At 40.8% G+C, this 27,004-nt stretch overlaps 3 protein-coding genes and 1 long non-coding RNA gene across 6 annotated transcripts; 2 read left to right on the forward strand and 2 right to left on the reverse strand.

Moving 5' to 3' along the window:
* Nucleotides 1-135: 135 nt before the first annotated feature.
* LOC135426606 (putative fatty acyl-CoA reductase CG8306) lies at nucleotides 136-5,630 on the reverse strand. The gene is made up of 7 exons (XM_064679790.1): nucleotides 5,268-5,630; nucleotides 1,945-2,529; nucleotides 1,779-1,888; nucleotides 1,525-1,717; nucleotides 1,212-1,469; nucleotides 504-761; nucleotides 136-443 (listed from the first exon to the last, which is right to left on the reverse strand). Exons 1-7 carry the CDS (start codon nucleotides 5,273-5,275, stop codon nucleotides 305-307), a joined length of 1,551 nt encoding a protein of 516 aa, XP_064535860.1. The 5' UTR covers nucleotides 5,276-5,630; the 3' UTR covers nucleotides 136-304.
* Nucleotides 2,405-4,900, forward strand: LOC135426607 (uncharacterized). Of its 2 annotated transcripts, XR_010435927.1 has the most exons (4): nucleotides 2,405-2,537; nucleotides 2,605-2,802; nucleotides 2,862-4,336; nucleotides 4,400-4,900. It is a non-coding gene; the product is annotated as an uncharacterized LOC135426607 (long non-coding RNA). The 2 variants fall into 2 exon arrangements; XR_010435926.1 differs by having other exon boundaries at nucleotides 2,605-4,336.
* Nucleotides 5,631-6,303: 673 nt separating the features above from the next.
* LOC135426605 (putative fatty acyl-CoA reductase CG8303) lies at nucleotides 6,304-16,327 on the reverse strand. Of its 2 annotated transcripts, none has more exons than XM_064679788.1 (6): nucleotides 16,171-16,327; nucleotides 8,760-9,134; nucleotides 7,706-8,210; nucleotides 7,208-7,649; nucleotides 6,890-7,147; nucleotides 6,304-6,833 (listed from the first exon to the last, which is right to left on the reverse strand). In XM_064679788.1, the coding sequence occupies exons 2-6, from the start codon at nucleotides 9,069-9,071 to the stop codon at nucleotides 6,701-6,703; spliced, it is 1,650 nt and encodes a 549-aa protein (XP_064535858.1). In that variant the 5' UTR covers nucleotides 9,072-9,134; nucleotides 16,171-16,327; the 3' UTR covers nucleotides 6,304-6,700. The 2 variants fall into 2 exon arrangements, with proteins under 2 accessions (XP_064535858.1, XP_064535857.1); XM_064679787.1 differs by lacking the exon at nucleotides 16,171-16,327 and adding an exon at nucleotides 9,233-9,259.
* LOC135426686 (uncharacterized) lies at nucleotides 10,306-12,068 on the forward strand. Its single transcript, XM_064679929.1, has one exon. The coding sequence runs from the start codon at nucleotides 10,483-10,485 to the stop codon at nucleotides 11,953-11,955; it is 1,473 nt and encodes a 490-aa protein (XP_064535999.1). The 5' UTR covers nucleotides 10,306-10,482; the 3' UTR covers nucleotides 11,956-12,068.
* Nucleotides 16,328-27,004: the final 10,677 nt, after the last annotated feature.

The raw sequence follows: 27,004 nt of genomic DNA on the forward strand, positions 1-27,004 counted from the left end.
ACCGATATTTCATTTGATACATTGAGAAGAATCTGGAATGACTAAACACAACAGGTAAAATATTTAAAATAATTAGGCAAACGATCTTACCGTTAGTTTATCTTTTATTACAAATAAAACAATTTAAACACAGCGTTTGGTTTGCTTTCAAACTGTCATAAGCAACTTGATTGTCTTATATTTGCGTTTAGAATAAATGAAGAGCTGTAATACCAAACCTTGATCAAATTACATTAACCATAAATAATATTTGAGAAATTGTTCAACTATATATTTAACATACATTCGCAGATGTAAAATGGCCCTAAATCAGTCCAAAGAGATAGTAAAACAATGGCAAGACAAGAGCCGCCTTCGCAGCTGAAATGCCAGTCACGCCAATAATCAGCTTAAAAATGCCGTAGAAGAATAATAGCTGGAGCGCCACATGCAGACCCAGGAGGCTGTAAAAAAGGAGGACAAGTGATAAATACTCCAAGTGAATTCTAATAATATTTACTAACATTTTATCTTTACGACGTGCTTTTTCCAGATTCTTGGGCGATTCCTTGCTCAGATACTGACGCACTCCTCGGATTGTGTTGGCAAAGTACTCATCCCATGTCAGTTCCCCGATGTCAATGGTAAACTTTTTCTTATCCACTAGATTCATTGTTTTGGACAGCGCCAGTAGACGTTTGCTGTCAAAATGCCATTCTGTGAATATAAAACGCTCCAAGGTATTCAACGAGTTCCAAACGTTCTTATGAAGACGTATCAAGCTGTGAGTAAAAGAATTGTGAAGATCAATTTTAAATTAAAAGCTTGCAAAGAGCGTTAACAAGGTGCAGAAGACATGCTGTACCCCCTTAAGTGGTTATATTCTTGATCAGTCTGTCAGTTTAAAAACTATCTTATTCGAACTTGAGATAATTCCTTTTTTTTGCAGGCAGAATTGGCCGATGTTGGATAAATGCGACCAATGTATCACTTAGTTGCCAAAGATCGGTCGGAAGCAAACTTGTGTATGAAAAACACTTTGGTTTTCTAAACTATTCACCCCAAAAACTGAAATTACAAGCTGTTTTATGCTCTCAATATACAAGCCAAATCTTATCAACAACGGACTTCCATAACTTATAGTTTCAATACGAAAAATCGGTCAGTTTGCAATGATAACCTTCGGCACCCCAAACTTAATTTTACTCATTTGTTAAGACTTAGCAACGCACATGGGCCTGCCACCCGAAAGTTTGGTAACCAAGTCGAGGAAGAAGCCTGGTATGAAATGGAATAGTATGGCGCCAAGACGAAACAGCATCAAACTTTTAACCAGGCGTAGATTGGGATACCAGACAGCGCTGTTGAGTGGATAATCGTGCAAATATCCATTAATTTTGTCCTTCAAAAACTCGAAACGGAATGGCTTGTATGTGCTTGATGTCAGATGGAAGATCTGCAGCTCTGCGGGACGATCCGCATTCTTCACTCTGCAATGGGATGGAAATGTTAGCTAGCAGGATAAGTCCATGCAATAATACCTACTTAAGTGAATTGACGTAGTAGCCCGTGGTTATAATGCCATTTACCACCACATCGATGGGAATGTAGTCCATAATAATAGTGGGATCCAGTGGTAAACGACGCAAAATGCCCTTGGATGCGCCCATGAAGAAGCCTTGTGGTCCATTCTTGGATATGGTCCAGCCAGGTATGGGCTCCTTCCAAGCGGCAGTGACTGCAATCAATTAATGGCTCTATGAGATCAATAGCTTTTGTGGTATATGAAATTCACTTACTCATGCTGGGGCGTACAATGCCGCAGGGGAATTGTGAGGCCACATTGGCCACTTCATGCTCTGCCAGATGCTTTGTGAACGTGTAAGTGTTAGGATGATCCTTGAGCAATCTATAAAATGTTGTTAAAATTTATAACTTTCAGTAATTGTAAATACATCAACTCACTTGGGCTCCAACGCCTTAAGCGCCTCATCGTTGAGCGTTTCCGCCAGCTGTATAATCTTTTCTGGATCATCGGGCGAGGGATATAGCTTCTCTTCCACTTCCGTAATGTATGCATTTACATATGCGCTGGACACATGCACCAGCGCGTCCAAGTGGCGCAGCTGCTTGCATAGCTCCACAACGCGACGTGTGCCACGCAAGTTAATGTTCGTTGTCTCTTTCAGGGATTGGAAAAAGTCAAGGGTGGCAGCTGAGTGGAACACCACGTTCACGTTTTCGATAAGCGTTTCGCGATCCTTTTCTGAAATGCCCAAGTGCTCTAGGCCGACATCGCCCTCAATGGGCACAATCTTAGATAGGCGCGATTCCAGCTGTAGCTCCTTGAAGCGATCAAACACAGAGTTCTTCTTCAGCTCCTCCAGGCGCTCCTGCACGCTCTTGCCTTTCTTGGCGCGCATCAGCAGGTACAGGGTGCCCACATTGGGCACATCTCGCAGCAGCTTCTCGACTATGGTGACGCCCACAAAGCCAGTTGCACCCGTAATAAAAACATTGCGACCCGCATAGAAATCTGCGATGGGCGAGCTGCATGGGTAAAGTTGATTTAGTGAAAATATGATAACTTGTTTATATAACTAACGCTGTTTCATTTATTAACAGATTCTCTTGCATAAGAAAAAAACTTTCGCCACGTTCAATAGTTGCTTTGATTATGACAACAAAAATGCGCCTGTGCAGCAACAACTTCGTGTTGGTAGCGTACATCAAGTTCGTCGCATTTCTCCTAACGTAGTGCTCCAATGTCCAAAGCTCAAAACTAGTTTCTTTATATGGTAATGGCTATGGGATATCATATATGTGAGTTCTATCTGCTGTCAGTCGGCTGCAATATTTATCTAACTAACGACTGCTCCTAGGCGGCCTTTTAATGACCTGTGGGCGTGTTGATTTTAGCGTACAGAAATAGCGAAACAATCAATGGCAAGTCTTATGATATAAGTGGGATCACAGAAGTTCAAACACTCGAAATTTGTAGTACTAATAAGGGAATATCATGCCATTAAAAAGCCTAAGCTAAAACTAAGTTGTGAATAGTAGAATATTGCATATTATAGAACTAGAAAAAAGGGTATATTGGAGTTGGCTTATGTTAATATAGCGTATGTGGCATATGTATTTCTTTCTTCTCCTTTTTCTACAAGATCATGTTTTTAGAGTTATGACAGTCTTCAGTATGGGATCGTAGTCTCCTGCGTTTTCTATGCATTAAACATATCGTGACAATATTATAATAACCTCTGCAACCTCTGGTATAATAACAAGACAAATTCACACAAATGAACATCAAAGTTGCATATGTTAGTAGTAAGTAGGTCATATAAGTTTTAAGATGCTCTGGATAAGACCCAAGATTTGTGTTTTTTAAAACACGCAACAGCAATTTTAATTAGCTAATTTGGAACTCCGCTTTGTTTTTGGCCCTAATGATGCTCCAGTCGTTGTTTCTCCAACATGTCTCCGGCTTGTCTACGCTGCGCTGGTCGTGGCAAATGATTTTATAATGAACAAAGCAAATGATTCGTGCGTAATTTGCTTTTTGTTTGTTTGCTGTTTTTTCTTTATTTATTGTCTATTGGCCCGCAAATGGCAATTGGCTGTTGTTGATGTGTGCAATCTTTAGCTATAATGGGCACTTGATCAATTTGCATACTCTGTGCAATTTTGAGGCCCTTGAGTTCAAAGCTCGGCCCACTGCCTGCAACAAAATGCAAGCTGCTGCGTCACGGCAAAAGTTTTGATGACCACTTCAGATTCGGCTGAAACGCTTCGACTAGCTGTCAACCAAATGAGGCTTTCACTTTGCGCCACACTCAAGTGACCGCCTGGCAGCTGAACCGAAACTTAATTTGGCACTCACCTGTGCTTCTAACGTGGCAACAACTTAGCATAAATTAAAATTGTTGTTGCGGTTTTGGCTTTAAAAATTTGCAAATTTAATTTTTTTTTTTTCCACGCAAGCCCTTAGCCAATTTACTACTGGCTCTTGAGTTTTGTTAACTTTTTATTAAATTTTTATTTTTTTTTTTTTAACATTTTGACGCTACAGTAAATTGTGTTTTTATCTTGAGTAGCGCAGTGCAGTGATTAGATTTTGGTTGAGACTTTCAAACTTGGTTAAGTGGAACACTTATCTATAGCAATTAATTGTGGGCGCTATAAATGGCACAAGTGCCAAGCGGCCACTGGAAGTTAGATTTATGCAAACAGGTCAGTTATGTGGAATAGTTGTATTACAAAAATGCATTTCTCTATTATACTCATTAATTCCATTTATAAAGTTTACAAATCGGCAGCTTAAAAAACGCAACTCCACGACACCAAGTCATTCCGGGTAGGATATATGAATATATTTTAGATCTAAAAATAGTTTTAATCGACTCAATTTTAATTCTAGGTTCGCACATAAACAGGAGCCGCTATTAACTGAACAACCATCTGGACAGAACCGACCTTGTTGCCGTCCATAGAGACAGGCCAAACAGACGGTTATTAATTGCTATTTGTGGACATAATTGCTGGTAATGGAGCTTCTTTTGACTGGGCATCCATAGGGATTGGCCACCATGGGGTTTAGCGTGTTTTGTATTTTTCCACTAGAGTTCCTGCTTCATTTATCAACAACGCCTCCAAGCAGCTTGAGGGTCTAGCGAAAGAGAGAGAGAGAGAGAGAGAGAGAGGGAGAGAGAGAGAGAGAGAGAGAGAGAGAGAGAGAGAGAGAGAGAGAGAGAGAGAGAGAGAGAGAGAGAGAGAGAGAGATGCTGCCAGAGCAACCAGTTCTCGTTTTGAACAATTACCGCCATTCAGATTGCAGCAGATGATATATGTACATATATCAAGAGCTTGCGCTTTAGGTATTGCGCAGGTCAAAGTTTAAGCGGCGCATGGAATGTGGGTAATATAAGTTAGTCGAGTTTATATAGTGTTTCTTTATGGCACTAATGATGTTAATATTGTTTTGCTTCTAACTGTAAGATCTTTACGTAACCTAGCAGCCACATGCATATGTTCAAAAACTCTCTAAAAATGTAGACTGCGTGCAGCTGTTAGGGTATTTATAGCTTTACAACTTCGAAGATTGAAATTTGCTGTTGTGACTTTGGCAAACAGCTCTGAACTTTGCACCACATGTTTAAATTAAAAAGCAGAAACACTGTAACACACATAGACACACACACAGACACTCTGATAAAAGCTGTCAAACTAGCCAGAGGTATTTGTTAAATGATGCCCTATTGTGCAAGTCCATGTCCAAATATGCTTACCTGGCCATTGTAATCAAGCAGTTGTTGATTAAATCAGCAAATTTGCAGTTCAATGGTTTATCGTCTATATAGATTGATCTATCGCAGCAGAAATGTACAAAATTTCTCTTTTTTTCGTTGCCTCTAAACTTAGCTTTTTTTAACGTCGCTTCTTCCTCTTTTCACTTGGTTGTTTGTTTTAGCGCTGTTGCTGCGGGTAGTAAACAATATGCGCGCATACATGCAAACACACAATATATATGTGTGTATATGTATCTGTGAACAGTTACGTTGGCTTGTGTATGGGTGGGTAGCTGTGCTCGTTAGGAACTCTTCGTGGAGCGCGCGTTTACTACTCACAACTTGCACGTTTGCCGGCCGAAGCGAAACTGTTTCATCGGCTCGCGTTGATCGCGTCTCGTATCTCTCGGTACGCCAACGATCAGCATTATGAATAACATCGTCATATCGTGTTCAGCCCCAAACCAGTTGTGCAGTGGCGTCTTTAGCAAGGGGACTAGCCAGTATTTCTTGATCAACCGTAACGGTTAATTTTTAACAGAAATAATTTTAGTAAAGAACTCTGTTGCGAATTTCAAATAAAATGAAAATAACTAAAACACTTTTAATTTATGGATCAGAATTTTAATTTTCATCAAAACAATACTATTTTCCAAGCAGACTGTTTTAAATATCAGAAAATGTTAATTATTGCCAACCAAAAGCTTTAAAGATTAATAAATAAAAAAAAAATAAGATTAGCTGCACGCATTGTAGCATACTTTGGGGCTGACACTGAAAACGAACTTATAACAGAAATTTAAATAGCATGTCATGTAAATATCTCAAAATATCTCAATTTCAATAAATTGGGTTTTTTTCAGCTAATTTACAGGACTCTAGGAAACTTCAGAGATAAATTAAATATATAATAAAGCTGACAAAAGCACTATCGGTTGAAAACAAATTTCTTATAAGGTATGTAAGTAAGTGGAAGAGAGTCCTTTCAGGTTAGGGTTAGGTATGCTTTAGACTATTTAAGAAAACTCTTGTAAAATTTAGCTTAACATTTAAGATTGTCGTATTTATTTCATTAATAGTTTACATAGTTAATATTTTATCATTACCATTTTGTTTCGTAATTTACAAGTGCACAAACATTTGACTATTTGACTATATACCAGGACTATTTGTTTTAATGTGACTAAGTTTTGAGCTAAGTTTTAAGCTTGTTTTCATTGCAATGTGTATTGATTGATTTGTTTATTCGATTTTTACTATACTCGTATTTGCAATTGACTTGTACTCAAGTGTGAGAACTTAAAGTAAAAATACATGATATATCCTATGAAGAGCAATTATAACGATGAAGACGACTGAGTTGAAGGTGTGAAAGGTTATTTTGGACTGAATATTGCACAATATGAGCGAACACGATCCTCTCATAGCGAGCTCTACAACCAGACCAGGAAGCCCCAAACAAGGACAGCCAACGTCAGGCCAACTGGGAGGCCTAGGAAAGGCGTCAGCGCAAAGTAGAGAATTGCAAAGATCGCTACAAAGCCGGCATAGTACAGGACGTTGAAGCTGAAATTGAGGACAATTAGATGAAGATCTTGGAAATTCAGATTACAAACACTTACACCTTCCAATAGTTGCGATGCCATTGTGTGGTCACCGCCGACTCCTTGAAGTAGAAGCGTCTAATGCCGATCAGGCAGCGATCGATAAACTCGGACCAATCACAGCGGCTGGCATCGAAGTTGTAGCGCTTGCGATCGCTGTCATGGATCAGTGAGGAGACGCGCAGGGCATTCTTCATGGAATACCGGAAATCCTTGTCCAGGAAATAATCAAATGCCTTGGTGCCATTCTGGAACACGCGCATGTACTCATAGGCGCTGCGGTATTCAAATATGGGATTATTTAGAGCTCACATTTGGAGAAGAGTGACCACCTACGTGTGCTGCGGCATGCCAATGCCAAAGAGCTTTTCCGGAATATAGAAGATCATAGCGGGCAGCAGATGAAACAGATAGAAGAACAGATTATAGCGCCAGCCATTGCGCAGCTTTGTCTTTGGCTTCCACACAAAGCTGTTGGGCGGATGACGTTCCACGCTGTCATTGATTATGTTGCAGAATTGCGAAAGAGTCAGCGGATTCACCTCGCCCGATGTGCAGTGTATTATCTCGGGTTTATCCAGATGACGTGTGCCCACATACCAGCCCATGACCAGGGAACTGTTGATCACATAGTCGCATGGTATGATGTCAATCACGGCATTTGCACGGCCGGACATGGTGCGAAAGATGCCCTTGACAAATCCGGCCAGGAAACCCAAATGCCCCGAATTGGCATTGCCCACCCAGCCCTTCATGGGATGCTCCAGTGTGCCGTAAACTATGAATGGGACATAGTTTATTCTTATTGGAAGTTTCGTTGGTAGCTGAACTCACCTATAGATGGCCTAACTATGGCTGCCGGCAGACCGGACATCTCCGCCATGAGCAGATTCTCCGACAGATTCTTGGTAAATGTATACGTATTGGGATGATCCTTGAGGTAGCTTTTGCACTTCTGCTGCGTGAAATCCACCCAGGCTTCTTCGTTCTCCGCCATTTTCATCATCTCGTATGGATCGAACTGTGACTTGTACACATCTTCGGTGATCAGGCCACGATTGTTGCTATTGCAAAAGGCCGTCGAGCAGTAGATGTAGGCGGACAACTGCTTCAGCTGCTTGGCCAGCTCAATGGTGCGCATGGTGCCCGTCAGATTCGTGAATATAGCCGTGCGCAAAGGTGAATTGAACCTGATCGTGGCGGCGCTATGATAGATTACATTCACACGATCGATCAGCTCCTGTAGCAGATCGTTGCCAAAGCCAAAGTTCGGCTCGGTCAGCTCCCCCACAACTGGCACGACCTTGGCCAGCGTTTTCTCATTGTACTTCTGGAAGATCTATGGATTGGGAAGATAGAGATGGGAATATTTATATAATTTTTTAATTATTATGCTCATATAATAATAATTGCAATGCCCACGCCTTACACAAAAATAAAAACCGTCTGTACTCAGAAAAAAACTGGAAATTTCATCAAATTTATTATTACACGCTTTTTGTTTAAAGTATGCTTAAGAGTGTGTAAAATAGTTGAATAAAAAAAAAACAAAGTACATTTTGTTATTACGCTATTAAAAGTGCGTTTAAAATTATAATGATTAAAAGAGTGTCAAGAGATCTGCCCAAAAAGACATGCGTATCTACATACATATGTGGTACTCAGATATGCGGCTATTACAAATGTTGGCTATACAAAGAGCCGCTAAAGAGGCCTGCTAAGGGGCCAGAGCGGAAGACACTTCGGCTTCGACAAATTAACGCACCATTAAGGCGGCCGTAATTGTCTTGAATAATGGACCCGGGTCGAAATGGGTCAGCCTACGGTCAAAAGTTGTCGGAGGCGTGGTTGAAGGGTTGCCCTTCGACGAGGTTTATCTAACACTCACCGGCTTCTGGAGCAAGCGATTGATGCGCTCGTTGGGATCGAAGTTGCGTTTGCCACGCACCAGCACATAGATGGTGCCGATATCGGGATGTGTGTCCAGCAGCGCCTCGATGAGAACGGTGCCCAGAAACCCGGTACCGCCGGTCACGAAAATGTTTTTGTGCGCAAAAAATTCGGGCACTGTCAGGGCGGTGCTTAGCTGACGCTGGCTGCTGTTCGGAGATTCAGTTCCAGCTTTGCTGATCCCGATTTTACTATTGGTGTTAATGTTATTGTTGTGATTGCTGTTGCCATGCTCCGTTATGACGGCCATAGTGTAGGGCTCTAGATTTGTGGGTGGCGCCAACTTGCTGCTGGATTTGTCTACGGTTGCACGCTGAAAGTTATAAAAAATTAACTTAACATGAGTTTCTCTTCATTCTGGTTGGGAAGATAAAAGTGCAATGTTCCTCATATAATCGACATATTACCTACCGTTTGTTGCATATAGCTCTTTTAAGAGCTGAGCTACGCCTCAAAAACCTAGTCTCAAAATCAATTTTTATCGATTTTATCAAAAATCGATTTGATCGATATTATTGAAAATCGCTTTTTGGCGATATGCTAAAAATGATTTATTCATTCTGCTTATGGTATACGTATCTCTATACATAAAACTGTTTCTCCTGATTGACTGATTGGTGATCAACGCAAAGCCCATACCGTAAGAGCTGGGAAGCTGAAATTTTCACTGTAGTTACCTTATGTGATGAAGGTGTACGTTCAGACGGGATTTCTGGAAATTCCACCCGCAAGTGTCGAAAATTCGCGAAAAACGTTTGTTTGAAACTTTTTTGTTTACCATCCGATCAGCTTCAAGCTCATTTTCAAACATTTTTGTTTAAACTCATTTGAGGGGTGTTTCACACTTTTCGAGAAATCCATTCCTCCTTCGTGGAAATGGGGGTCAAAGATTTGGTGGGTGACGTTTCGCGCTCAAATGCATATCCAAGGATCTATATGAAAAATTTTTTGAGACGTGTTTCTCATTTCAAAGCTTCCTCGGTGCAAAGTGCGATTCAAAGATTTTTTCTATGAAATTTTAAGTTTTGTTCGATTTGCTTCAAACTTATTTTGAAAGCTCTACATAAGGAGCGGTTTGGGAAATTGCACCCATAACTGTGGTTAATTAGCGAAAAACCGTCCGATCAGTTTCAAAATAATTTTCAAAGCTTTTTGAGAAAATTGATTTTATACTAGTTATTTAAAAAAAATTTAACTTTAAACGAGTTTTTTCAAGTTTTGAGTATGCAGCTATCTCTAAAAACCAATATTTAACGATATTATGGAATCAATTCTTCTTCTTCGATATCCCTTTTATAAATGACATCTTATCTACCAAATTTTGTATATCTATATTCTCCTTTTGTAGGCGATAGAGGCTAAATACTTATGGATCGCTTATGTTTCACTTTAGGATTTATGTTATTTAATTAGAGACTTAAGTTTACTGAGCAGGCCTTGAAATCTGCCTCTATTGCTTGTTTAAGTTGAAGGTGTATTGTGTTTCGAGTTGTACAGTTAATCAGATCTGTTATTATTTGTTCAGCTCCCGGGGAATACAGTTCACAAAATTTTGGTCTCTATTTTTGGAAAATATTTAACACAAAAACAAATAACTAACAAAAGTTTTTCAAAATTCAACGAACATAAAAAGCAATCGTGATAGTCCCTGAACAAGAAATATGAATGTGGCGAAGAGTCTGAAGCAATGCGTGCGTGTTATGCGGCAGCGCGGCTGGCAAAGAATACCGCAGGACATTCAGGTGGGTTGCGTTAGTTTTGATCAGCGGCGCAACTATCAGTCGGATGATCCCCACGACTGGTCGTCGAAGCGGGGCGAGGATGCGGATGTGCAGATGAAGAACATATATGGCGAGGAAAGGCGTTTCGATCCGCGTTACGATGATCGCCACTACAAGAGCTACTATCGCGGTGAAAACTACGATATGGTTGATGGTAGCTCCAAGAGCACACCCAGCAGCCCAAAGGATCCGGAATCAAGACGCCGCATCACGCAGGACACAATGGATCATCAGCGTCGCCAGGAGCGCATCATCCAAGAAAACAAAATCAGATGGCAGCAACGTTCGGAGCCTAAAACGCCTGTGTCACAGTACACACAGCACACATCATTCTCCTCTGAAAATCCTCGCAAGACTCGCGAGCAGGAAAACGAGGACCAGACTGCCGAGGAATACAGTCGTCGTCGTCGCCAGCAGCGCCTGAAGGAGGTGAAGCGTCAGGAGCGCGAGTTGCGCGAATCGCGCAAAGGCTACAATATACCCAAGTCTGAGGATGGCCAAAGTCCACCTGATGGCTTAGATACCCGTTATGCTAGCGAGGCTTGGTTGGAGAAGCGTGATCAGGAGGATGAGTCTCAATACTGGCATACCTGGAACACTTGCCCCGAAGAGCGTCGAGCTAGAGAAATGGCGAAGGATGCTGCCGATGAGGAGGAGGAGGATGATGATGAAAGTGCACCCGGCTACAACTCAACTGAACGTCGCGGTTTCGTTAAGCCCAGTCTGCCCTATGACAGCAGTGTGCGCCGCTTTCAGACCCACTCCATGCAGCTGGCTGAGACTGACGTGCCGCCCATGGAACCGCCTCAGCCTGCTGCGAAGGACCAAGGCCAACCTAATCGCCGTCGGCCCAGCGGCATGGAGAAGCAGTTTCTGCTGGCCCGGGATTTCAATCGTATGAACTTGATTAAAGATGATACCCCCAACCGGCCCTCATCCTTGTTGCAGTCGCATGTGTTCAATTTGCCGAAGACGGTCTATGCCGAGGAGAAGCGTCGAGAAGAGCTGAAGGATATCGAGCTGCCCGAGCAGCCGCCGCGCAGAAAGCTGGCCTGGCAGGGATTGCCACGACCTGTTTACAAGCGGTTTGATGGCGTCAATCGAGCAATTGCTCGCAAGGATCAGAACCAGCGCAAGAAGACTAGAAAGTGCGTGGAGCCGCCACGTTTTCGGATGACCGTCAAAAGCAATACGCTGAGCCGTAAGCCAACGCCCATTGATAGCTTTTCCAGCTTGTTGGCCGTCAACACAAACTACACACCGCACAGCGAATACACTGGGTACGGCCGTCAGACTGTCTGCGATGCCTGGCAAAACTTCACTAATGTGCATAACCTGAAGCCAATTTACTGAAGAGCCCGGAGATAAATATATGGGTATTTGAACAGCTCGGTTGGAAATGATCAACAAACAATTATAAGGAGAGAATTAATTTAATTGTAATAAAGTTTATACTTTTGCATTTACGAGTTGATAGCGGTTTGTAAATGAATTAAAAACGTTGCATTTTTGAGAAACTAGCGCTCTTTCACTTGTTCGCTAAGCTGTTTTGCCCCCACTTGGTCGAATATTCAGTAAGAGTTTCAGCTTGGCTCAGTCAGCATAGTCTTTTATATATATTTAGCTCGAAAATTGTGGAAATCGCTTCTGAATTTGAACCATTTGCTAAGCTCGCTTCCTGCAAACTGCCCCTTGTTTTCACCCCATTTAGTCGAATATTCCAAAGCACTGTTTTGCTGAGTTTCAGTAAGAATTTCAGGACAGTATTTCATATACATATTGGTTTGTACAAATAGATGGAGTTAATTGTCTTGGTTACGGTTACCAAATTGCGCGTGCTAACAGCAGCCCTTCATCGAATTAGTGGCTAATTACGCGAATATGTGTAATATACAAAGCCAAGCCACATGCTGTAAATCTGTGTGTGCCGCACACGAATTTGTTTTTATTTTTCTTCTTTTTTTTTTTTGAGGTTGCCTAAGGTCCCAGGCGTATTGTGGCCAAAAACTGCGCAGCCATTTTGAGATTAATTTTGATCATTTTCAGTGATTTGTTCAGCGCGTGAATTTGTGTCAAGGCCGCGTTGAAAAGTAACTCGAATTGTATAAAAGATTTAAAAATTTGGAGTTGGACGCTAGTCGAATTGTTGTTGATTATTTTATCATTTTAAATATGTATATACAAATATTTTTTGTTTTTTTAATTTTTTAATTTTCGTTAAGACCTGCAACTTAAGATGCACGGTCAGGGCCAAGTTTCTTTTTGATTTCCAGCTTGTGCGCAGCGATAAGCTAATGCCCCAGATAATATCTCGAATCGTTTGATTTTGGATTTTGGTTTCCTCAGTTTTTGACAACCTGACGCTAATTAAACATGTCTAGCATTTTAATAGTTTTCGTAATTGCGGTTTTCATTTGTTTTGTAATTAATTAGCCAACCGATTTCTAGGGGCGTGCTTAGCGAATCGCTGGCCACAACAATAGCATTCGCTTACTTTTCAATTTTCACATATGAAAAGCCGTCAAAAATTAATTTTTTACCCAACTGATTGGCTAATTGACCAATGACTCGGTTTAAATATTTTATTTTTATTTTGGTTTTTTTTTTCAAGGCACTTCAAATGTTGACATTGAGCTAAGAATTATGTAAACTAAGGTTTCTCGGTGTATTATTGAATTGCTAACTAAGATCTCGCACAGAATGCCGCATCATGCTCTGGGTTCAAACTATATTCAATGCCCAGAAACTGGTTTTGTTCGCAGCGACCAATGAAACTCTATGTGGACTAGGTCTTGGGCAATATCAGCATAATTTTATCTGACCTAAGGCGCCATGTTTTATATGCGCTATCGGTTAAGCTTCAACTCAAAGTCAATGAACTGTATGGCAAACCGTTGCTCAAAGCTTATATGTAGAATGCCTGAAAGTTTTTTTTTTCTATTTTAAGAATATAGTCAAGTTGTTTTTTGATGTTGAGTTGATTATTGTTGGATTGGAAAAACCTAATTTAAATAAGTGAGGTTTGGTACTAAAACACATAGAAACTTTGAGAGCGACATAAAATAGTTAAGTTGTGTTAATTACCCGGCGTTGTTCGGCTCAAATCAATAATTGTTCAATGTTCCAGTGGTCTTGCAATAGCTTTGGACTTGTCAAAGAAACTTATATGCTCAAATTTAAATTTTTAAAAATATATAATATGTCTGCCATCTTTTACTACCTTTTATATGGACAGCATTGTAGTTAATTAAACAATGCAATCAAATCAAAATTATTAGTTATAATTGTTGATAACGATTCATTTTTCATTATTGCCTCTTTCCATTTTAACTGTTGCTGGATTTGAAACGGCGACCTCATGAAGCTTATGAACAGATTTAACCTACAAAATTCGAATTGATTCTGAATTGTAAAATTGTTTGCGTTATATTGCAGCTGCCTGCAAATAATTATTAAGCAAAAACTAAGAAGTTTCGCATTATTGCATTCATCACAGCCGAAAACGCAATGAAGCGTAAGGATTGCTGTATGCGATTTATTTTTCGGGCAGGGCAAACTCTACGTATGCCCAGTATATAGATAAGCCCGTTAATGCGCTTGTGCATCTGCTTTTATATAGACATATACATATATACATTTATATAGGTGTATATACTTATCTATGCATCCGTTTAAATATATATACAAAAGCCCATGTGTCTGGTAAATTTTTCAAGATTTGCATAATTTTGCTACGTTTGCGTTTCGCTTGCTAATTTTGTTTTAACAAAATGACAGAGCATCGGAGTCGCTGAGTATCTGTATCTATGGCCAACTGCGGGTATCTATGGGCAACAATGTGTTCGAATGTGCGAGAGAGCAAATCGTTTATGCATATTAAATCTTTTGAAATTTCTTTCAGCCACATACACAGACACACACGCGTCTATGTGTTTAGCCATTTGACCTCTTTCGTAAATGCAACAACAATCAGCAAACAGCAAACACACAAAACAACCAACGAACACTGTCTGAAAGCGTTTTGGTGACGTTTGTAAGGGCTGGCAAAAATTTAAGAAAAAAATCTGTGACGAATTTATAAAAAAAAATACAACAAAAGTGCCAAACACATTTTATGGGCGCTTTCTATTTAACGATGCAAGATCTCTCTGTCAACACGAATCTCACTTTTTTGGGTTTTATTATAATTTATAAACTTATCGATATTTTTATATATATTTAAAATTCGCAGCTTCCGGCATAGCAACAAAATGTGTAACAATTTGTTTGTGTATGCAACGCATCGCTTTGGCTGAACTTGATAGCCGTTTTTGGGGGCGAGTCGTCATATACAAAGCGTCAACAACAACAACAACAATAACAACAATTGCTTTTTTATAGTGCGTATTAAGTGCGCGCACTTTACTTTCGGGGCTGGGTCTTTGTTTCAGCTGTTGCCGCCTTTGGCTGTTGTTGTTGTCGTTGTTGCTGGCATTTGCATATTGTTGTCAGACCTTAACATTGAAACTACAAACGCTTGACGGGTTCAATCAAATTGTTGTCTGTTTTTTCTGTGTGTCTATGTGCTCGCATAATTGATGCTTTCAATGTCGCGTGCAAACTTGTCTAAATCAAAAGACTTAGGCAACGAACTTGCCGCGCCTCATTGAATATACCTTCCGCCAATGGGTGTGAAAAAGCAGTCGATACTCGAGCAATTCGCACTTTATTTCTATTTTTTTATTAATTTTTTTTGTTGAACAAATAGACAATGGGATTTTGCTGTTTCGGGCTGCTGCCAAGTCAAAAGAAATTATAAATAAATAAAACACAGTTAAATGGACATTTTGGCCAACCGGTTTCAGACATCATAAAAAAAAATAGCCGTCGGGCAAAAATTAAATAAATCATATAAAACAAAATTGGCCACGCTGTCGAAAAAATGTCGACAGAATTTGTGCGGCGCAGGCCAAAACGGAAAACAGAATAACCGAATAACCGAAAAGCCCGAAACCTTCAAATAAAATAAAAGGCCCAAACGCAACGCCAATGAATTTTCCAGCAAGAGCGCGCAAAACGTGAAAAACAAACCAACTCTGACTTGCGACGCGAAAAACTCTACACACACACACACTCACACACACAGCAGACACAACCACGCACACATTTGTCGCAAAGTTAAAACAAAACACAAACAACAATTGAAAATTGGCTTTGCAGGCAAAGTGAAAAGTCAGCGTATCAATAGAAGAGCAAGTCAAGTCAACAAAGCACAGTAGATCAATAGATCAGCTAATTTCTTGGTGTCAAATATTTTCCAAAATAAAATAACAAAATAACTTTGCGCACTGTTTAGTTGTGGGGCGTGGGGGCGAGGAAGCGGCGGCGGCTTTCGTCAGAGCACTTCCGTTTCGCATTGATTTAGTTTACGTTTGGCAATCGATTCTCAATTCGATATCGAATAGTCTTTTAGCACAATTTGGCAAGCACATGTGTTCAAGGCTTTAACGAGAGACGCGAGTTTCACTTGATTTCATTAAATTACTTTTTATATATACAGTGTACAACAAATTAGTGGCGTAAACTAACCAAAAAATTTGGATTCAATCAAAATCCAAATAACAACAATTTTCTGTTGTTGTCGTGACGGCTTCACAAATATCGCTGTAGAAGAAGTTGCTGCCAATGCCGACGCACGCTCAACTCGAACTGAAACCGAAACCGAAACTGAAACTGACTGAAACTGAGCGCAGCGGCATCGACATGAGGAAATTTTAAATACCCGCCAGGCAGGCAGTGAAAAATATAAAAAGAGCAACAACAAGCGTCAGCAACAACAACACAAAAACACGAAGACGTCCGCATGGCAAAACGAAACCACGTAATGAAAATCGGAACACTAAATAATAAGCTCAAAAAAGCCAAGCGAGCGAGCGCCACAGACTAAGAGAGCGAGAGAGAGGGAGAGAGGGAGAAAGAGAGAGAGGGAAAGAGAGAAAAACGCAAAACCAAACGCAAACGCAGCAAGTACTAAGTTGTCTGATCGGAAATGAACGACTAGCAGATACCCTAAACACAGCATTGACCTTGATTAGCTTCGCTGCTTGTTTTCCGTTCTTAAGGAAATTAACTGGTCTTAAATTTGACATCCAAATGTGTGTAACTATAAGTCTGCCAAATTATTTACTTTTAATTTTGATTGCAAAGGGGGGTTGAGACTAAAAAGTTATGAGTTCTGGAGTTGAGTATGCTATATGCGGCTTACATGACATTTTTGAGTCTCTAGCTCTTATAAGCTTCTAGATATGCTCAAAAATCGTATTTCGATTATTGTTATTATCGATTTCACAGAAGCGGAGCAGGTTATCGATGATTTGAAACCTGTGTATATGTGAAAAATGGGATCACAGGTGCCTTCACCTGCCTGCTACATACACGTGCACAAACCCAATGGATCCATTTTGAATAATGGGCTCAGCGTATTTCGATTACGATTCTTATCGAGTTCACATAAGCGGGATATGTTATCGATGATTTGAAATGATCAGAATCGGTGTCGATGCCTTCTTCTGCCGTTACATACAATTGCACAAAGCAAATGGACAAATTTGCAAGAAAGGGATCAGCATTTATCGATACCGATTTTTATAGATTTCCCAGGAATGGGCTAGCTTATCGATGATTTGAAACAATCTGAGTCTGTGCCGATGTGAACAATGGGATCGCAGGTGCCTTCTGCTGCCTGGTACATACATGTACACAAAACCAATAGACCCATTTTCAAGGGGCAATAAAATACAATAAAATTGTGCGCAGAGACTTGAGAGCCAAGATCAGAGACCAGAGCCAAAATAGCTATCAAAGAGCTTTGAGCAGTTACAACAACAACAACAACTACAACAACAACACTTGAAAGTACCGCTACGTTGCGCTCGTAATTTGTTGGTTAGTGAGAAAGCTGGAAATCACATGTTTATCTTTATCTCCGTAGCCGTATCTGTTACGAGAGTGCGTTTAGCTTTTGAGCAGCTTGCTTAACGCATTTGAGTGTGTTTATTTGAGGCCATAACATGTTTCACTCATCGTCTTGAGCTACTTTTATGATGCACAAAACAAATCATTGATCAAATGAAATGCTTTTGTACCAAGCCATTTAAATGCAAATAACTGAATTAATATTTATGAATTTTAGCCACAATAACAACTGTTGCCAAAAACAAAAGTAAGCCAAGCAAACGAATTAATAAATTTATAAATGTTTTCATAAGATTTTCTTAGGTTTTTCCTTTTGGTTAAGCTATTCTAGTCAGCAGTTTCCATAAGGTAACTTGAGAATATAATCCAAAAACAGCTTTCGAAATGGAGGCAACTGCGAGGCCAATTCAATTTCAGTTGTTGCTCATTTTAACCACATTCTGCCAACGCTTGCATTTTCCCGCTTAAACGCAATTCTTGCTGATTTAATTGGTGTCAATGATATGTGTGCTTATTTGTTTCTAGAGAGAACTAGAAACGGGGCAACGTGTGAGTCAATAACAACTCATATATCCAATGCAAATAATTCTCCAATAGATTTCTACGAAATGTATTACGATCACCTCGTGAACCCTTGTTGTTTTTATGGCACAGCAAATCTATTGCCAAAGCCAATTTAGTTGTCTCTCAATTGCAAATGACCTAAAAAATAGAAGCCCACACGGCCGTAAGTTTCCCGTTAAAGCCCCAAACAAAGGTTACACTCGAGCCAGCAGCTGGGTATATTATGATCTTTGTGGAACACGGACAAAAGAAATGCCTAAAATAAAATTTGACAGTAATTTGTGCGACACGCAATAGAAAGAAAGTGGGTGGGTCGCAAGTGTGTAGGTGGGTGTGCGTGTGTGTGTGGGTTGGAAGTGTTTGTCTGCGGCTCAACGTGGTTTCAATTATGATTTATGCAAGGCCGTTCAATACGAAAATGCAGTTGGGTCACAAAAAATATCTAAAAGACCTAACTTACGGTTGAGTTAAGAGATTCATATATTTATGGCATTTCCGTCTTATATTTAAGTCAATTTGTCCATACGAAACCTTTAATTATTTATTGCCATTAGGTAGAATAAGAAAACTTTCCAGCTATATTTATTTTTAACCGACTGCAATTTTAATTTGATAGGTACTTGTAATTTTAATTGGTGGAATTGATGACTTTGTCGTTGTTAGCTTTGTAATCGTGATTATTTTTTAATTTATGCTAATGATAATAACAGCAAATTTCTAATTAGCATAATATGTATTGATTGCTAGGCAATCAGTACTTTATCTTAGAATGAGATTCGCACAAAGCGGCGCGTTTGTGATAGGTAACAGTTTTATGTTAACCTAAACAAACGCATTTAATATCTCAATCACGAGCATCTTCATTCTGGCCTATATCTAATCAAATGGCCCATGAAAAACGCACATTAGCCGTATTATTAACATTAATTAACATTTGAGTGGCCATTTCGAAAATGCATTTCAATACCAAAACTGAGCACAAAAACCCTCATGATTTAATCGAATTTCCAGCTAGTCACCCGACACTTGCCAGCTTGTCTCGTTGTTGGTTAACAGCTCTTGCTAACTGGCGACCAATTGTGGGGCTCAGCAGCGACTTTTTGTCGCGTCACGTCTCCAAGTGGAGCTTGCACTTGGGTCTGCGACATACACACACACACACACATACACACACACAGCCGAGGCTGGCGTCATTGTTGTAGACGACGTCACACAAGGCGCATGAGTAATGAGTTTAGCTTTTGTTATTTGCTTTATCAGTTGTTTGATTCTAAAAATCCAATTAAAAGTCGCCTGATTTTTATTTTAAGTTTAGATTTTATTTAAAAAACTAATTTTTTTTCAAGCTACTTTTCCCAGTAGTGAAAACATTAAAAAACTAGGTTTATTAATATACCTCATAAAATAGAATTATATTAATTATATTTAAAATAAATTTACAATAACTAAAAGTGCATTATAATATTAAATATAATACTTCAACCAGTACAAATATTATGAATTAAAGGGTATAAAAGCAGCGTGCTTAATCATTCGTTTTATTTGTTGTTTGGCTTTGTTTTAACTAAATGGAAATTGATTATTATGCGTAGTGGACCATAAAGTCGAGACTCAAAAACTCAGAGCGATGACAATGCACTTATCATCGCCTGGAATGCGACCTTCGGGATTGTCCAAATATTTAATTGTTGAAGGTTGGCGGCATTGTTGACTTACAGAGCAGATTAATTGAAATTGATGACAGATTTAAGATTTATGTGTGTATATGTGGCGTATTGTTTATTTGTTTTTTTTTTTTCTTAACTGCCTTTAAGTGAATTTGGATGATTTTGGTATTTGAAGTTATAATAAATCACCACGCACAGCGCGGAGGCTATGCTGTGGCAACGCTGGCGGGGTACTGTTCGATGGCAGATGGCAACGCTGGCTGGTGTGACAAATTTGAAACTCAGCATGCGCCAAAAGTTTTGTAACGTTAAGATATGAGTACTATATCGTACAAAAAGTCGTAGGCAAAAACAAAATTTCTTTTGCTCTCGTCTCGTATAATTTGTATGTTCTCTTTTCTCGGGCTGCTGCAAAACGCATGCGCTAGCAGCAACAACAACGAAAACAAAAGCTCGAAAAGTGTATTTCATTCAATAGGAAAACCTCAGACGACGGTGGTGGAAAAACCAGGCAAAGAGAACGCAAAACGGAAGCGACGAGCACTGCGCAAACTGCGCAAACCACGAGCCAGCAAACAAACAAAAAAAAAAGGAAGAAAAAAAGCAACGACAACAACGAAAACGACGACAACAACAACCAGGGTGAAAGGGTGTGCATGTTTTGTTGTTGGGCGTAAACTCACCACCGGGGCGCGAAAAGAGGGTGGAGTTGCCCTCAGTGAGTGAGCGCGTGTGCTTGTGCCTGTGTTTGTGTGTGCGTGTGTGTGTGTGCGCGCAGCCGCCAGCCCCCGTGAATTTGCTTGGTGAAATTTTGCTGGCGGCCCGGTTTTGCGGCCCAGCAGTTACCCAGTCGCCCAGTTGCCTGTCGCCAGTCGCTAGTCGCATTTCGAGCTGTGCTGCTCAAGCGCCTGCCGCCACACCACACAAAAAGTTAAGAGCAACTAGCAACAAAACAGCAATACCAACAGCAACAACTACAACAACAAATTCGCGTCTTCTACAACATTCCCACGATATCCCCTACCGCAGCAAGAAACTGGGCAGGGCGCTGTTTTTCAAAATTCTTAAACGTGTGTCGCGTGTGAAATTTGTGTGTCTCTTGTTTTGAGAAAGAAAAAGTTAAGAAAAAAAAGCAGCTGTAAGAAACAAGTGAGTTCTCCTACATGACCACCACCACCACAAACAACAACAACAACGCCAGCACAGCCAATTCATCAACCAATTCAGTTCAGCTCAGCTCAGCTCAGCGCCAGGCAGCATCCAGCGACGATTCCAACCTCACTTTTGTGCCGGTATGTACAACGCCCCTGGCTCCAGAGCCCCCTTGTAGAACGCTCCCTCCGATACCCACCAAAAAAACGTATTTGGTATTTATAGTGCATAATTATGTGCCCGTTTGTTGTCAAATTTGTGGCCAGCTAAAACTTACAGCAGGCATTTATTTTTAGAGCCTCGAGATACCTTTGCAGCACGCCTCACACACACAAACACACGGACAGACACCCGCAGCGAGAGAGTGTGAATGAGCATTGTGGGCGGGGGTAGAGTGCATGAGTTTTCTGACTGAATGTATGTCGCTGGGTTTATTATCTCATCGAAAATGCCGATGTCGCTATTGGAAACGGCGGCGGCGGTCATAAAAAATTTAGCGCAAAATCTGACATTTCCGCTGCTGGTTTCCGCAAACAGCAGCAGCCAAAGAGAGCGAGAGTAGCAGAGAGAGCGAGAGTGAGCTTGTTAGTACGAAGAGTGTACATGTAGCAGAGCAAATAAGAGCAACAACAAAAACACCCAGCAGCAGCAGCAGCTTCTTTAGCCTCTGTGTGCAGTGTTGCCGTGTTGCGCTCATTTAAGGCCTCCGACAAAAAGTATGTGACAGAAAATTGTTCCAAAAAGAAAAAACAATTGTGCCAGCCTTTGAGAGAAGCGCGCTAAAAATCACTTTCAGTTTTAAATATCCATACATAACAGAACACTAAGTGCTGCAATTAGTTTATCTGCTGCTGCGATTAGATATGTCTGGCAGATAGCGCAGCGAATCAATCAATATAGATAGCACATGAGTGAATATATTATATAACAGACAGTTTTTGGTAGCCACCCTTGCGGCGCGCACCAAAAGCCGGCAGCAACGGCCGTGCGGAGTACGCTGCTGCAAATTGGGAGCAACCAAAAATTGTAGCAGTAAAAAAATTAGTAGTAACTGGGGCCAGCTGCGCGAGAGCGACTCTCCGTGTGGGTGTACTTGAGTGCATGTGTATGTGTGCGTGAGTGTGTTGGTGAGAGCAGGCGCGTGAAAAATCTTACAAAGCAAAGGAGCAGTAAAAAGAATAAAAAAATAAAACAGGCAGTTTCCCAATTGATTTTCAAGGCGGTCGACGTGGTGCAAAAAAAACTACTAAAATATAAATACTGCAGTGCCATAATAAATAATTGACTAAATATACTAGTAGACGTAAAAATTAAGAAAAAAACCAAATACATATTGTAGTTATTTTCGAAAAGTTACGTGACGTTGGCATTTCGAAAATGTATGCAAAAATGCGTGAGAAATGTTTGGCAAGCCTTGAGAGCAGCGGCAGCGGCGACACATTCGCAGTCTTCGACTAGGCAGCCTATTGCATAAAAATGTGTGAGTACGTGAAGAGCATGGTCCCGCCCCAAGCCCCGTGTCAACTTCAACGTAGCAGCGACCGCATGACAGCCCAAAAAGTATGCTACACAAAACTGAATGCAATGCATAGCTGAGATTTCTGTTATTGATTAGTGTGGTTTTTGTTGCTGTAGTTGTAGTTTTCACAGTTTGATTGTCTGATTTGACATTATATTGCAATCGGTTTCATCATCAGCAGCTGCACTCTTCTCACAAACGAGGCGATAACATTTCAAGTGCATTATGTCATTTTTCTCGTTTTGTTGTCTACCTGCCTCTTCCAGTATGTGCTCGCGTGTGTGTGTGTGTGTGTATACGTGTGAGTGTTTGCCATTTTGCCAGTCGAGGACGAGGACACAGCGCTCGTTGTCTGTCAACAGGGCGCCATTTAATGCCGTAACTTTGTATAATTAAAAAAAGAGCAAGCAACAAGGCGGGTATTATGTCCACCTACACATAAATAGATACACGCATACACACACTATCACTCGAGTGTGTATATGAGTGCTGTAAATAATAATAATATATATACATATATATATATATATATATATATATTAGTATATATATACAGCAAAAAATTGTAATGTCCGCCCCAGCAACTAACTGAAGCTGAAGTTAAGCAGAAATTGAAATTTCCGCTGGTTTTATTCAAGCTCCAAGGCGTCATCATAATGATTTAAATGTGTGTGTGCGTGTGTGTGGCTGCTGAAATATGGCCTGAGCGGCAGCGCTTGACGCTCGGGTGATTGTGGGTTAAAAGGGTCACAGCATGTGGGAGCAAGTGCCGCATTTTATATACGGACTATACATTAAATTGGCAGCATAAATAAGTGTAGGGCATAGTGTTACTGTCAGTCTATGTGTGTGTGTGTTTGGGGGTGGGCAGCTATCTGGCAAGCAAAGCTGCAAACAATTCAGCGCTCGGCCTACTTCCGGTTTGATTGAAATTTATGCGCGCTGCCTGAAAGTAGGCAATGCTTTTTGCTACCCACTTTCTGCTTGGCAACTGAGCAGTGTTTTTGTGCACTGTGCGAAATCAGCTGGAGCTTCTTACTGGGAACACACCCAGCGCGTCGTCTAAGCCAGTCAATTGGCTAAGCAAACTAAACAGTTGCCGGCGATTTCCGTTTTTGGCCAACGTGTGTGCGAATTCAATTATCAACTCAAATATTAAATAACAGATTAGAGCAGCGCTGCCATGGCACGTGTCTGTCTGAACGGACGCCAGAGCCCCATCTTCGGTTCAGCTAAATTACAGCACTTTAAGAATTTGCCTAACCTGAGCTCATTTGCGATGATGTGTGTCCTTGAATGGGCAAATACATACGTTTATACGGGCTCATACGAGTCGAGTTGCTGAGCTGTGCGTGTGATTCACGTTTTGAGGTGTGTTTTGCTCTGAGTTTTGAGTTGTTTTTTTGAGTTGTTGTTGTTTACCAAACCAACAACAAGCTCAAAGTTCAAGAATCCTCCGCCAGCTGCATTCGCCCAACAATCTGCTCTCAAACCTGAGTGTTGTTGCCGTCGTGTCGCTGTTGACATTTGTCAATAAGCTACGCAATTGTAGGCCGTCAATGGGTTATAAGAGCAGCAAAACAAAAATATTGAAAACACCATCAGTGAAAATTTTCCCAAAGTGCAGTAGTAGTCGATCATTATTTGCCTTTTGATGAGGTCAGCACTGAGCAGCTTACAAATGTTTACGCTGGTTCAATATCTGGGCTGCTAAAGGGTAGAGGGTTCAACAAATAGCTTGGAAAGGTGATTTACTTATAAAGTTGTTAAATCGAACTGCAAGGAATAAATAAATAGTTTTGCATATAAGTTATTTTTATTACTAAGACAATATCTTCTCGATTAATTGTTATAAAAAATGGCATCTGTTATTGAAGTTTGTTCATCCCAAATGCTATAAAGTAGTCCAATTACGAATTTAATCGAAATTAACACATCACATTCATATTAATTCATATAGCTTATTCATCTTTTATATTGCGTTATTGTTATAGCTACTTAAAATTGCATTTTACTATAATTACCACTGCTATCGAACCTTGCACATCTCTAAAGCTGCTTCCAATTACCAAATTAAAATTTCCATCGTTATCGAACCGCACGCATCTCTAGATCTGCATTCAAGTCCATTTGCCGTTGTTATCGTAGCTTGCGCATCTTTAATATCACATCAAAGTCTAATCGCTGCACTTATCGATCACCTGTGCAGCGTCGACTCCAATGGAAACATTAGTTCATTGAACTGCTAAGCTCGGGCGCAAGACAGTGACGGCGTCAATGGGGGATTCTCTTTGCTGCTCCAACAACTTCAGCTCCTCCCACGTGTGCCACGAATTTTAATTAGATAGCAACACATTTTGTGGGCTGACACCGTTACCAACTGCATGCACAGACGCACACACCCACACACACACACACACATACCATGTATGAGGAAGACTCTTCGGCTAAAAGCTTATGTGTGTGTACTTTGACCTCTTTGGACGTCGGCTGCGTTGCGCCGTGGTCAATGTCAGTGCTAGTCGGTGGACTCTGTTTGGTGGCTTTGGACTTGGACTTGGTCTGTCTCAGTTTTAGTCGCAGCAGATTAAATTTCTTTGCATGCTCAGGCAGGTTTTTCCACACACACTCGCATCATTTCCACGACTCGTTTTTCACAGTTCTTTGCGGCTTTTTCAATTAAAGCTTGTTGCATGCCACCAGCGCTGACGTCGGCGTCGTCGTCGTCGTCGTCGTCGTTTACGTGTCGCTCTTCACGACCCGAACTGCCCGCCGCTGCCGCCCCTGCTGTCCATGGCTTTCTTTTGTGCGCTTTGTGGCTGCCTTTCTTGTCCATAAAGCGGCGATGTCTCTGCCGCTGCCTCAGTCGCTGCCACCGCCGCTGTCGACGCTGACTGACGCTGCATAAAGTCTTTCACTTCTTTGCCATCCAAGTTTAGTTCAGTTCCAGCCGGCGTACGTAGCGCACGCGTCTTGCGAGATCGATCCGACAGCGGGATACATCGAAATAATCGAGTTAGCAGCGATAAACGATAAAAGCGAGCATAGAACGCAACGCGATCTCTCTCTCTCTCTGTCTCTCTCTCTTTTACTGATTCTCTCTCGCTATATATCTCTGTCGCAGTGTGTGTGTTTGTGTGTGTGTGCGTGGCTCTCTTTCACTCTCTCCATTTCCCTCTCTCTTGTTCTCTGTTTCTCTTTCTCTATCTCTCGCCCGTACGATTTCTTTGCGCATGCGCAGCGTCGAAGACAACACACGCATGCGCTGTCTCCGTCTCCGTCGCCGTCAGCGACTCCGCGCAAAAGTGAAAATATTTGGAGAAATTTCTTAAGCAGAATTTCAGTTGCCAGTTTTTTGTGTGTCAGCTTTTAATAAGTAACCAAAAAATCATAACAAAATAAGCGGAAAAAAAAACAAATTATAATCACGTTTATTCAATGATTAACCCGCTCCGATAATAGTGTTAATTTCAATTTCAAATTCAACGAAACAGAAACAATTTACGATTCGCTGGCCCCTAAAACGAAAGTGATTGCTTACAAATGTCATTGACCCAATTTTGAACTCGCGCAACATTCACAGCCGGAAACAGCAGCACCCACAACTACAATCAATAATCGATAATTAATAATCGATAAGCAAGCAAATTGCAACTCGCATCTACAAGCTTCAGTTGGCGGCGTTTTGTTGATTTGTTGTTGCTTTTTTGTTTCTTAACATATCGCTTTTTGACAAGTAAGTGTAAGGCCGACTGCGTGGCTAAAAATATGCAAACAGCGGCAAATATTTGCCTTTTGTGGGTTGGCGGGGGTGACGGGGTTGCCGATTCGACTTATGCAACGTTGACGTAATATTTAGTCTAAAACTAAAGACGACGACGGCGACGGCGACGACGACAGCGAGAAAGTTGCTACAACAACAGCAAAATACATATTTTCGAAACCTTTTTTTTTTAAACCTCTTTTTTGTTTTGGTATTTGTAATATTAATCACTGCATATTTACAAATAAAATTTGCACACACTCACACACCTGCACACACTCACTACGAAAATGAAGACGCGGCATAATAAATAAACATGGATCACGGTCAGCTACAGCGAGCTAGAGACCGTAACAGATACACAGACTTCAAGATACACAGCGCTACAGATACATATACATCTCTATAGCTGCGTCTTAAACACATTGCAATTCCGTTTTAAAGAGTTGCGAAAACGGTTTTTTTTATTTAATGGAATTTTGTTTTTTTTTTTTTTTTTTTTTTTTTGGAGCTATTTACCTTTAGCCCTCTGTTTCGCTGACGGCTTATGCGTAGCTCGCTGTAAATGCCATTACATCTACAACAATTTGAATATATATATAAGCATATATCGGACAATGTCTGACAATCTGACAAGCTGGCAATTGCGCGGGCAAATCAAGCCCAACCGCATTGACCTACTTTACGTCGCGCAAGCGCATGCGCAAATGCAGTCGAAATTCCAAGGGGTTTTCCAAAACTTAACTGTGTCTTTCGGCCATCTCTCAGACCCAGAAATATATA

The sequence above is a fragment of the Drosophila montana genome, unplaced genomic scaffold (genome assembly GCF_035044405.1).
Source record: "Drosophila montana isolate Dmon_TW-CO22-7 unplaced genomic scaffold, ASM3504440v1 contig_2081_1, whole genome shotgun sequence".
Lineage (NCBI taxonomy): Eukaryota > Metazoa > Arthropoda > Insecta > Diptera > Drosophilidae > Drosophila > Drosophila montana.

Bases quoted from the DNA above. Each gene is read 5' to 3' on its own strand.
- LOC135426606 (XM_064679790.1), bottom strand. The intron at 1,889-1,944 runs GTGAGTTGATGT...AACATTTTATAG, and splicing joins CTTAAGGCGTTGGAGCCCAA to ATTGCTCAAGGATCATCCTA. The intron at 762-1,211 runs GTGCGTTGCTAA...TTTTACTCACAG, and splicing joins CTTTCGGGTGGCAGGCCCAT to CTTGATACGTCTTCATAAGA.
- LOC135426605 (XM_064679787.1), bottom strand. The intron at 8,211-8,759 runs GTGAGTGTTAGA...CCCAATCCATAG, and splicing joins ATCGCTTGCTCCAGAAGCCG to ATCTTCCAGAAGTACAATGA. The intron at 7,148-7,207 runs GTAGGTGGTCAC...TGAATACCGCAG, and splicing joins ATTGGCATGCCGCAGCACAC to CGCCTATGAGTACATGCGCG.
- LOC135426686 (XM_064679929.1), top strand. From the start codon at position 10,483: ATGAATGTGGCGAAGAGTCTGAAGCAATGCGTGCGTGTTATGCGGCAG.